At 41.0% G+C, this 12,493-nt stretch overlaps 1 protein-coding gene across 5 annotated transcripts in view; it reads right to left on the minus strand.

Moving 5' to 3' along the window:
- The window catches only part of LOC122577825, a 77,503-nt gene that overhangs the window by 2,909 nt on the left and 62,101 nt on the right, over positions 1–12,493 (minus strand). For all 5 annotated transcript variants that reach the window (XM_043749474.1, XM_043749477.1, XM_043749478.1 and 2 more), the window contains 2 exons: positions 10,137–10,457; positions 105–1,968 (listed from right to left, as the gene is read on the minus strand). In XM_043749474.1, coding sequence (XP_043605409.1) covers positions 105–1,968; positions 10,137–10,449 — 2,177 coding nt within the window. In that variant the 5' untranslated portion in view covers positions 10,450–10,457. The remainder of the gene's footprint in view (positions 1–104; positions 1,969–10,136; positions 10,458–12,493) is intronic.

The raw sequence follows: 12,493 nt of genomic DNA on the forward strand, positions 1-12,493 counted from the left end.
ACTTATGATATGATACTCTGATAAACTATGTCATGTCGATAGACCCTTTGATCTACTATATATACAACTTCCTTCAAACTCCTTTGTACAACGCCTAAACTTACCTATGCGCTATTCCATCACTTTCCAACTGAACAACGATATACCGCAACTCGCCTAAACGTTGCTGCGCCAAGCGGATGCCCAAATTTTCTTTTGGATCTCTCTTGTTCAGTTGTACCAATCGACATCGTCTAACCCTCTTCGGTGGTTGAATTATGTCACTGAGAAACCTACTCTTGTCTTGTTGTAATCTCATTCGATGCGGTGAGATATCCAGCGATTTTGGTGAACTTTGCAACGCGGTCAGCCCGTTCCCGCAAATTGGAAACTGAGAATTCATCGTGACATCGTCGTACGTCTGATGAATGCTCGGTAGCAATCTCCCCGAATTACTCTGATGCCACCTAAGCCCGTCTATACCGTCGTTCAACTCAGACGTGCCAGCCCGAACGACATCTGCCTCGGAAAGCTTTCTCATCCTGGTATCGTTGCTGTTCTCCTGTTCTTGGCACTCGCTGGGAGTAGAGCTCCTGATAGGCTTCTCCAGTTCCGAATCGACCACGCTGCTAGTATCCGAACTATCCGTACACTTCAAACTTAAACCTTCATTTTCCGAAGCTGCCGCTGACTCTCCTCTAGGCCCATCACTGTCGTAGCCAGACTCGTTCGAGCTGACGTAATGAGAGGAAAGCCTCTGCTCACCACTGGGCGCGGAGTTCCGTCTGTGGCTCCTCAACGCTGCCACCATGTCTAGGTCTACGTTTAACGAGGATGTCTCGGAAAATCGAGACTCGTTGATCCTTCCGGCAAAGTCGACTCTATCCTGACCAGTTTCTGGATGTTGAACAGTCGCGTTACCTCGAAGGGACATCGGACTGCTATCGTACGAATTGTAGCAGCCCGTGTCTTCCTGCTGGAAGTTGTCGTCAATCCTCTCCAAATGACCAGGGTTTAGACTGTACCTATCCTCGCATCTGCTCGAACTCCTCCGAAACTCAGTGTACGAGTTCCGTCCGTTTTTCGAGGTGGGCTGTTCCTGAGACTTGTTCGGATTTCCTCTGGCCAAGTTGCCGTTCCTGGTGCGACGACGTCCAAGCGTGGTCGTTCCGGTATACGTATCCTCGATCTTTAACGCGGGAAAATGCTCCTCAGAGGCAGTCTTGAACAGTCGTTCATCTTTAGAGGCGAACGTACTGTGACGTTCCTCGGGTAGGACGGATAGTTTCGACCGTAGGAAAGCGTACGGAAAGCTAGACTTCTTGGCTTCCTTGAAGTCACAGCTACTGCTCTTCCGCATCGGCGATTCGTTTCGGGACTGACCAAAGTCACAGGGACTGAAGCTCGTTATCGATGGGTTTCCCAGGGAATATAAGCTCGCGGTAGCGTCTCCGATATGCTCGTCGAACGCGTCGTCATTTTGACGATCCGCTAGATTGTCGCAAGATACGGTTTTATCCTTGCGGTTCGAGATCTGTAAATCGATCCCTTCCGAGGGGTCGTCTCCCTTTACGTAAGTCGGGCTGGTGTTCAGCTGACTAGTGCTACAACTTCTAAACAAATTTTCCTTCTCGGTGGTCTTTAGTCTCTCGTCCATGTTTTGAGAACGTCTGTTACTTCTCGCCGAGTTGAGCATTCCCGTGGAACCCATGCGGATGAAGAACGATTTAAAGGGAGAAGGTGATCTATGGAAAGTTCCCGGTATTCTCTTTTCTAGTTTGCTATCTTGCTTCAGATCTGGCACTGACTTGTCCGTTTTCGGGCTAATATTGTTATTGCTAGCTGCCGTGCAACTGTTATTGTTATTAGCGCTACCGCTTCCGGCGTCGGACCTTTCGGAAATGGAGCAGATCGTTTCGCGGGAACCAGCCCGCCGGAACGAATCTATCTTCTTGCTCATTCTACGACCCCAGACTCCAAAACTCGAGCCTGAAAAAAGCGGAGTGTCATGTCACGACCATTTAGGCGGAGTCTATGAAATACATATACTCTGTTATTCCAAAACAATTAAACGTCTAATATTTAAAAACAGTACCATAACGAGTACACGTAGTAATTTAAGAGAAGTAACGACTCATCTTCGCTATGCAGAAGTGAAAAATTTCGGAGAATCGAGCGGAGCGAACATTCAGCTGCTCGAGCCGCAGCAGTCGGGCAAAAGAAGAGATACCGGGCCATCCCGCGAGACGAAAAACCACCGGTCGGCATCCTTATTCGCGGTCGACATATGGTCGTCCCCAGGAACGGGCAAGAGGAAGTCGGGTATGCGCGACAGAGGCAAGCAGGTCGACCGATGGTTCCGCGTATTTTGGGACTACTTTTTCGAGGTGTGAGCCCGGTTAACGGGGCCGGGCCATTCGCTCCTATACCATGGGAAACAATTGTCAGGCTGCTCAGGTATCGGGTACACGTGTTTTGCGATAACGCTCGCGCAACAGACGGACTGCCGACTCGTGATACGACCTCGTTAACCCGTCGCATCGCGATTTCTTTAATGGTTGCTCGTGTGCGCGCCACGCTTCGTTATTTAACCGATCCAACAACGTGATAGATACATGTTTCGTCTGAGAAATCATCGAATGCGTAAGTACTAACTATTGAAAGTTGGCTTTTAGAGCTGTAGGTCAGGGATTAATTGGTCAATGGCTTGCAGAAAGGAATGAATAAGCTTTAATAAACCCTGGTAAATTGCAAGCGATCCTAATTTTATAAGCATTTTGTTCCTATTTTATTCGAAGGAATAACTTTCGTAGATATTGTTTGAAAAAAAGTATCGTTATCTATCGAATATAAGCTGGCGTATGGCAGCATGCAGAAATGCGAATTTTTTAATTAGGAGGAAAAATTGTAGGCGAATTTGAAGAGTTGGAAGTTCAGACCTCATTAACAAGCCACTTTTTGCATTTCTAATATGACGAGATGCCTTTGTAGGTTATAACGAGGAATATTCATGAATTGAAGAAAGGAATGAGTTTAAGTAACGCCACACTGTGTCTATCTGGAACGTAACATACTTGCGATGAATACAATATCGTTACGTAACTGATCAATTCTGCCGAAATTAATTTTCACACGATCTATCTTCGTCTAACAAAGATTTTACCCAATAGATTTTCGAATATTCGAAAATTTGAGTAACTAAGAAACTTATTGTATCTGTTTCGTCTGCTTTATTTCACAGTTCTGAAAAAGCGGGAAGCAAAACGGGGCCAAAACCTGCTTCGCTCATTATTTATTTGACCAGATTCGTACGATGCAATAACGTACTCATTCTTACTTAACTCGCGGCTGTATTAATATTAAAGTTTCGTTCCGGCTCCTCGGACGCATACTACGCCATTATGTTCTAATGCAAATTGAAAGACAAAAAAATAAGAATAAATGGCACAATGGGGATGCGACTCGTAATTCTTCGAATTAATCTCGCGGGGATAAAACGAGAGAATTCATGATAAATCGAACACGGCGTGACAAGTGCGATGACTTACACTCTCATTAAGGTAACAAGTTGCATCCGTGCACCACAGTGCACAATTAAAGCGTGCATGTATTTCCATATGAACGCTATCAGCGTCATATACAGTACGGCCGCGATGACGGTGAAGCGTCATCGCTTTATCCTTGATTAATTAGTTCCTTAATTAATCAAGCACGGAACACCGCTCGACGTAACGATAATTATATTGAGCGACGCGATAAAAATTATTACGGTTACTTTTGTTCGTGTTATAGCGAAAGATATTGAGAAAGTGACATTGATTTTCAAATAAAAATTAACGTAAGTGAAATATACCATGGTCTTGGTAAAAGGCCGCGACTAACGGGATGTAGTTTGAATCGATTGAAATAGATTTTTAAACGTGAGATTCTTTATGGAAATTATAATATTTGTAGTTTTGCGTAGAACGTAATTTTGTAAGCGATGTTCTTGCAACTGATAACGATGCATGAAACGTGAAAATAAATGAAAGTTATTCATCCTATATCTTTTTCCATTACGTAACGAAATGTCATCTCTTTGGAAAACCACTCATATTTCTGTAAATCGTTCCCACTATTTGTCACGACGAGTGATTAATCTTCGTATTTCACTTAATGTTTCTTATTTCAACACCAAAGTCACGACAGCATATTTCATTTCGCGTGGAAGTTCAGTTTTTATGACACGTGCATCGCACGTGCAAATAAATGTGTAAGCTAATATTCCTTATTACTTTAATTTAATTAGTAACTATGTTGAGTTACTATATAATTTTCCAGGTCATTCTATGCTGTAAAATATTATACATAAAACATTAAAGTTTATGAGATCGAAATTATACGCTACTTACATAATTTATATTCATTTATATTAATGTCATTAAGAAAACCTTGCTGTTTACTTTAAAGAGCCAATAATATAAAAAAGCAAAACGTAACTATGTTTTAGATAACCTTTTCAATCTTTCATTACAAAGTATCAGTACAGGTTAATCATATTCCGTTATAATAAGCTTTTCCTTGATAATAATTTGTCGAGATTAAATATACTCGCTTTACATCTGTAGAATAGCTTAAAATCTTTTTATCGCAACATGTAACCTCAAGAACGTCTCGCAAGACAAACATTAACAGTTTTTCGCGTGTTATCGTAAAACGTACATAATATAACTATCTTATCTATTATCATTACCACAAGTTACATCTTAATAAAAACCTATTCTCTTTAATTCTGCAGATTGCAACTCTAATTTGAACAACCTATATAACCTCCATTTTCACATTTCCTAAAACAATTCCACCCGTAAGAACAAAAACACCTTCGAGTTATCTTCTTTAGCCGCGAACTCTACATGGCAGCTAAAATCCAAGGTAAACAATATCTAACGAAAACGAGCCGAAGGAATGTTGCCGTAATTAAAATTAACGTTATTAACGATCTCCCATGAGATCCTATTTAATCTAACTACTTGAATCTTGGCTATGAAAATAAAGCAAAATTTTTACGAGGGGAAACACATTATGGACATCGTAACCTTGTTACAAACGCGACTGGTGAATACGGCACTCGTACGGTATACACGTTATCCTTAAAACTCGCGTTCCTGTCCATTAATCCACTGGACACATAATGATAACGCGTTTTAATAAATTAATCGTATCATGTGTATTCTAGCGTATCGCGATAATGACACGGCGAACAGATCCGTTAAATCAACAGCTATTTAACGAGCATTTTCGCGAATAACAAACGAACGATAACGTAAACGTTTGAGTTCTACTCTCCGACGCTGAGCAACCGTTGTTAAGCGTAATTTTTAAAATGACACACGCATATGTATGTCGGTGGTCGTTTAACAGCCTTTTTAAGGATTACCTTGAAACGTATGGTCCTGCCAGAGTCGAAATGGTTAAGACAGTCACGAGCCCTACGAAACATTGAAACTTTTCCACTTGGCGACTTCGATATTCCGACACAGTTTATTGTCCTTCAAAAAATCTCAGCCGTGGTTCAAAGTTGTCGGGATCGTCGACTCGCTTTGCACGCTTCGAACGTATCGTCAAACAAAATCTCAAATCGGTTGACGTTTAAGCGAAATTGCGCTTCGTCAGTGGCATAATTCGCAGTCAGTATCAGTGAGTCGTTCATCATCCAGGGATAGAAAATCTCCTTCAAACAGTCAATTCAATTATAACGTCCAGAGCAACCTTCTCTCTCTCTCCCCCAGCTGGCTGGTATTTAGCTTTTCAAGACGAGTCGAACGAGTGGAAGTTCGCGAAGAAAAAGCTGAACGAAACGCGTCACCGCTAGTCACCGAGGGTACACTGTTTCCAGGGAGGAACAAGAACGGCACTAAGAGCCGACAACGCGTTATAATCCGCACTTTAATTCTAGAAGAAGGCACCGTAACGCGGGCAGACGCGTGGCCTGTTATAAACCGAGGCTCCGACCCGACAAGTAGTTTCGCGATGCTTTTTGAAAGCGAGACGGTCGTAAGTGCCTCACTTTTGCTAGTTTTCGAAATGTTCGTAAATGCTAAATATGTACCGCTAATGCTTCGCGTGAATTGCTGTCACGTTAAGCGTCGTTCACATTGTCGTACATTTGAATTTGTACTGCCCGGTCAATCGTAAGAATCGAAGATGCTAAATGTATGGTACAAAAAATGTGACTGCGCGATGAACCGATAAAATGTAACTTCGTTGAATATCGTAATCCACGCGGTTACCTACAACAATCTTTTACTATTCCTCTATTTTCCAGGTGTTAATTATTCAGACATTTCTTACCAGAGAATCTGTACGATACTTTATTTCATGATTCGTTACTGTGCACTTTTGCAAATATATGTAATATCAATTTATCACTTTTTTCGCTTCAACCGCTTTATCCATTTATTGCTTTTAAAGAAAATTAAATTATCGACATTAAACATTAAATTATTAAGAGATCATTTCTTAGGAATATCAAATATTCACGGATATATATACATATTCTTTAACGCATTTTACGTTAACGATATACAAATAGATCCATTTGACGTTGGCAAACATTTCGAAAGTCCAAAGACACATACAATGTGAAGAAATCCTTAACCTAACAAGCGTTAACGAGAGCAGGGACCATGTATATTTTAAGCTGGTAAATGAAAAAAAACGAATGGAAAATTTATTTTCGATCTTGCTAAGTAGTTAGGTTATATTCGCGTTCCTTAACCATTTTTAAAAGAACTAGAGGTTGATAATGAAAAAATAGAACAAAATTTATCGAGCTTAGAGTAGATTTTCCAATAAAAAAAAGTTTGAAAAGGATCGCATTCCAGAGCAAAGAACGTTGCACCTGCAAAGACATCCAGCTGCGCTTAGCTTGTTCTAACGAAGCGAGTGACTTGCGCCGCGATTAGTAAAAGGATGCGAAGTTGAAGCGTTGGCGACTCATCGCCGGCTTTAGAAAGAAGTCAAACCACAATATCGAACTTCTATACTGCTAGAGCAACAGTACCTCGGGACCCGTTGCCACGAAGCAAAGGACACCGAAGCCATCAGAGCATGCAATTCTGTTCGAGAGCACTTAGATTCGCCACATCAGGAAACGGTGTCCTCTGTGTGTATTGGTCAACAAAGAAACGGGCACGTGACCGTGATACTATCTCTTCCTTGGGGAAATTCTTTTTCTACATTCTCGTTCCAAAAGCTCTTTACAGATAAACGATTTTGAGAAATCGTCCCTTTTGTCGTATTTCTTTGATTTCGTTTCTTTGAAATTTATATTATTATTATTGTTAATCGTAAGATATCGAGCAGAACAATCTTCCTTCAAAGAGTTAGTAATATCGACAAAGATTTAGCTGAATAATCCATAAACGTAGCTTTTTCTATATGAATAAACCAAATTGCCCAATTCCCATTTCTCCTAAAATCCCAATTCTTTCTCGCAGCGAAATAAACTCCGTTATCTTTAGCGAAGTGCAAACGATATAGGTATCTTCATACATAGAAGCAACGAAGAAATGTCCAGTTAAGATGTATTCGCCTGACAGCAGGCCGACCACTCGGCAAAGTGTTAATTTGTTAATTTCGTGTGACGCGTGCGCCGCAGTGAGATGCTTTAAAGCGGTTGACCCTCGAACTTTCATACACGCATACCATCTCGAACTGTCTTCGTGCAATTTGAATGTGAAAATCGTGGCTCGCTCTTACCTACTCCACGAACACGAATACAAACACGAACTCGTCTCTTTTTCCCGATGATCGCCACGTCCTGCCACGCCGTTCTAGAGCTGGTTAAGGCTCGTTCTGGTTTGAACGTGCGTCGCATGCGACGCTTACCGATTTTGTAAATGAATCGCTTTTGTTGCCGATCGAACCACAGTCTGTACCGTAACGACCAAAAGGGTATCCCACGGTTAACTGTACTCTTTTTTAGCCCGTTATCATGGCGCCCGCGATCGATTACTCGCGTGAAACACGATAACGATCACGATTATCCGCGTCGTTTAGCGACTCCGTCACAACCCTTCGAGTAGTAGAAACTGGCCAATTAAATTGATTTAGATCTTCCGATAAAAGTGGAAAAGTCAGACAACGATACGTGCACCCAATAATGTTGCTTTTATGAAACTTTCACACGTCATTCCGCCGCTTAATAAATTAACACGACATTTATTTACCAAAGCTAGTTTTTTAATTTCTTGATCGACCGTCTAGAATTTTTGGTTACAAATGAAATATCTTAACGCTATTAAGTATAGAAGCAAAAAGATAACTAGAATAATACATTCCACTGTAATTCTGTATGCTAAACCAATTTATATCTTCCATAACCACCGACTGCACATTAATAATTATTTGTAAACATCGAATTATCCAAACCTGTAACGTTCATTGTAACGGACAAGTTTGACAGTATATTCCTGCTGCGTGAGACTATCTTAAACTCGAATTTTTTAAATTAGTCGAAATTATAATACGCGATATGGAAAGCTAACAGTTTCTAATAACACCGATAAGAAAGATATCAAAAATAGGCTCAAATTGAGGAAAATGTAAACCTAGGTAATAGATAGTTCGCTACGGTCTATGATTACTGCAGCAGAAAGCAGTAATCTACCTATGATATTAATGTAAAGGAGCTAGAACTAAGATCGCTAGCCAAAGTTACTTTGCACAAGGAAAACGATTGATCCGGATAATTGCACAACATGTGTTTTAACAACAAGAAACTTTTATACGTTGAAACCGTTAACCTTGCTGGTATGTTCGAATTCATCACAATAGATGTAATTTCCGTTCATCTACAAGCATAGTACACGAAAGCAACGCTGTAGAATATTTCCACGTTGGATTTGTATTGTTACTTCGAAACATTAGCTGCTGTACTCATATAGAGAATCATATTCTTAGTATTATGATAGTACGTATTATGCTTATTAATTGCACCTGAATGAACTTTGAGTATTCCGCGCATTCTGTGGTCGCGCTATAATAATTCATAAATTACACAACCGTTGTCCATCGTGATGCAACCTAACCCGCATTCCTCTATGTAACGAACATTTCGCTCCTTCGACACATGGAGGTCGTGAGATAAATCGAAAAAATTAAAGATGCCCGTTTAGGTGAAATCGCTCGATCGATGCGGATCGAGGATCGCGAGTCGGGTTCGCGGATTCGTGCCTCTCAGGAAGAACAATCCTACGAGTAACTCTACATTTTTCGAAGAAAAATAGCCGAAACGTTCCTTTCATTCGTCGCGAGTTTAGAAAGCCGATGAGTGATGACGACATTATGCGTTCCAGACACGTTTCGATGGTTTGAAACGGTGTCATTGCCTGCGACAGTGACAATGAATGAAGATTTTATGTAGTATTCGTTGTGATAAGGTAGGAGAAGATGGAGAGCCAATTGAGAAATTCTGTAATCTCTTAATGCATCGATGTAACTCTTGTCAGGAAACTAGATGCACGACACTCTTTAAAAACTTACGTCAAAAACGTAAAGCATGATTTATTATATTGACTAATTGACTAAAACGTTAATAAAAGCTATAAAAGAATGTCTCTCCGGTGCCTCATTTAGTTCTTTTTTATTCGCAATATTTTGGAACTATGAGGAAACGTAACAGTAATTAAACGCGTCCTCGATAGCTAAACGCTTGTTAACACGAGAAAACCGATGGCGTTTATTTGGCCCTATGTATAATTATGAACTTCTGACTTAAATGTATTGTAAATCACGTCATTGACTACTTGTACCCAGTCGACAACATGAATCATAATTTGTTCGATTGCTGACAAAATTACAGCGTCGATTTCGCTACGATGTTCATGCCTAAGATTGTTCGCAATTAAAACACCGAAAAAAAGAGTGAAATAAGTCGAAACCTACAGCGATAGATACGCTGCTCGCCGTGAGATACTCAATAAATACAAAATGACAAGGAATACATATTATACCTACGTAGCCTTTGAAATTTTTTACGCCACCTCATTTCACATATCGTTATGCATTTCATAAGGAAAAGCGAATACTTTTTACTGTAATTTATCTCTGTCAATAGCAATTTTTTCTATTTTACGCTAACTTTGTTCGTTTTATTATCGTACGGAAATATTTACCACGCTGTTTCTCGGGCTCGTGTTCGACGATGAACGCAGGAACGGCCGTGACCATTTGATAATCGGCCTCGACGACGTCTTGCTCCTGTTCCTGCTTAGTGGCGAGCAACGCTTGCATGGCGCTCGCGTCCCCGCAGCTTCTCCTGGTGTACTTCGTCCTCGAAACCCTCAGCAGGGCGGCTGGGCTGATGCTCTGACAGTTGTCCCGCGGCGTCGACGTCCCCGGTGGCTCGTCCAGGGTCGTCGGGCTCGACAACGAAAGGGCCACGTCGTCGGCACTATGGCGCCTTGATTTTGACAACCGCTTAAACATTCTGCCACCTGGAATCCAATCCACATGTTCCTGGGGATTAGTTTCGATGTGGAATCGATGTAAAGTTATACAATTAGGTATATCAAGTATATTTCAATTAATTTCTTCGAAAATTGACACTATAATTTGAAACGTTGAATACATTAGGAAACCAATCGGTTCATCTAGTTTTTATCGTAAAACGATAAACGTAGCTCAATCTTTATAGCATTCGATTTGAAGTAACGGTCACGTGTAACGCTTGGCATCGATCGCAGGTCAAATTCCTGTTCATGAACGCGAGCTACCTTGAAATTTAGCTTCCCCTAAAAACCAACAGTCACGTAAAAACAGCAACAAAGAGGTCGTATTCGTTACAATATACTAGTGAATGCGCTTCGATCCGTAACTTTCCAAGTACGATTTACCGTTCAATCCTCTTGGACGCAGCCAATACATCGTGGCTTTTTGCGATTCGATGGGAGGCAACGATGAACTCGATATAAATCACCGACCAACTCGAATCATAGCGATCAAATTCGTTCAGAAGGATAACACGCGCGTTATGTACGTTCTCGCGTTTCAGAGCGCAGTTCACCGAATACTTCAAACGAAAAAAAGGGGAACCTACGTGGAAAATAGAAAAACCATAGCCGGAAGAAATAACCGTTGTCTCTCGTTGATGTGTCATACTTTGTTTTTTTCATCGATGTTTGTTCAATCTCTATAACAGGATTTTCCTTTTCTGATCAGAACAAATATTATGGTTGACTGCAATCCGATTGGAGAGATAGCAAGAAGATAACTGAAAAATGCAAAAAAATAAAATCTAACTCCCGACGTAAATATCGTAGACTACTTGTAAAAATATTACGCGTCACCAACAATTTGCCATGATTTTCCATGGATACGCGTTTCCGCGGAAATTGAAACCGTAGGAAAAGTGAGAAAAGTCCGCTCAACGGGACGATGACACGGAATATACTGATACTTTTTCCTCGACTTTTTCCTTCGTTTACTTGTTCCATGCCGGCTGTTTCTCTTGTTGAAGCGTGCACCCATGTAAGCTTCGTCATACAGCTAGAGAGAGCAAGAACCTATTCAATGCACTTCGAAGGTCGTGTCGAATGCAATGATACGAGCACGAGACCGACACGAAGCCACCAGCAATCTCAGGATTATTAATATTTCTTCGATGTAAACTGCTCTAATTGGAATATCGTAAATGAGGGAATTAAAAGACACTTGTGACTGTAGAATTAACCCTTTTGCGTTTTTTGTATGTATACGACTTCTTTTATTGAAAAAGATTAAGTTTGTAATAACATTTTAAGCATCTTTTACAAAACTTCAAACAAGAAATTTGAACAATTCGAGTAACTTGAAAGCGATAAAACGCTACTATCGCACTATCTAAACGTCACTTTTTATTAAATGGGAACGAATGTTTGCATCTCCAACGTTTTTCGATATTGAGATTTAGTTTAGAAGAATCTATTGAAAGTCTTCCACTTTGACGCAAGAACGAATTCGACGTTCGCCATAACTTGCAATTGCAACAAACAAGCGGAAAACTCACTGCATTCTTCCGTTATTCTCTCCGAATTCTCTATGTACATATATTCAAATTTCGTCATACGACCGAAGAATCTATAAAATTGTTCAAACATAACTAAGAAATTTTAGCGAATGAGCGGTTAACCAAGTAAAGTATTTGACAATTGTATGGATGTGGACGATAATAATCGCACTAGCTATCGAACTCGGCGAAAACGAGGGAAAAGCGGCGGTCAAAAATAGGAGATCGCAGCCGTGGAAACGTCCCGTGTAATAGGGGCATTACGGCGATCGCAAGATATTATTTTCGAACGGCGCGGCGCGGCGGTAGCGCGGCTGCATGGAGAGCAATTAACTTCTCTCCTCGCGGTCGGGTACGAAGGCCGCTCGCTATTATTTATTTTCCTTCACCAAGGTCCTCTGGTTGTACGGTCAGGAGTCTAATGCACAGCCGAGAGACACAAGGCAACGGTCAACGGAACTCCCGGCAGAAAGAGACGAGGCAGAA

Source organism: Bombus pyrosoma, linkage group LG2 (genome assembly GCF_014825855.1).
Source record: "Bombus pyrosoma isolate SC7728 linkage group LG2, ASM1482585v1, whole genome shotgun sequence".
NCBI classification, from domain to species: Eukaryota; Metazoa; Arthropoda; class Insecta; order Hymenoptera; family Apidae; genus Bombus; species Bombus pyrosoma.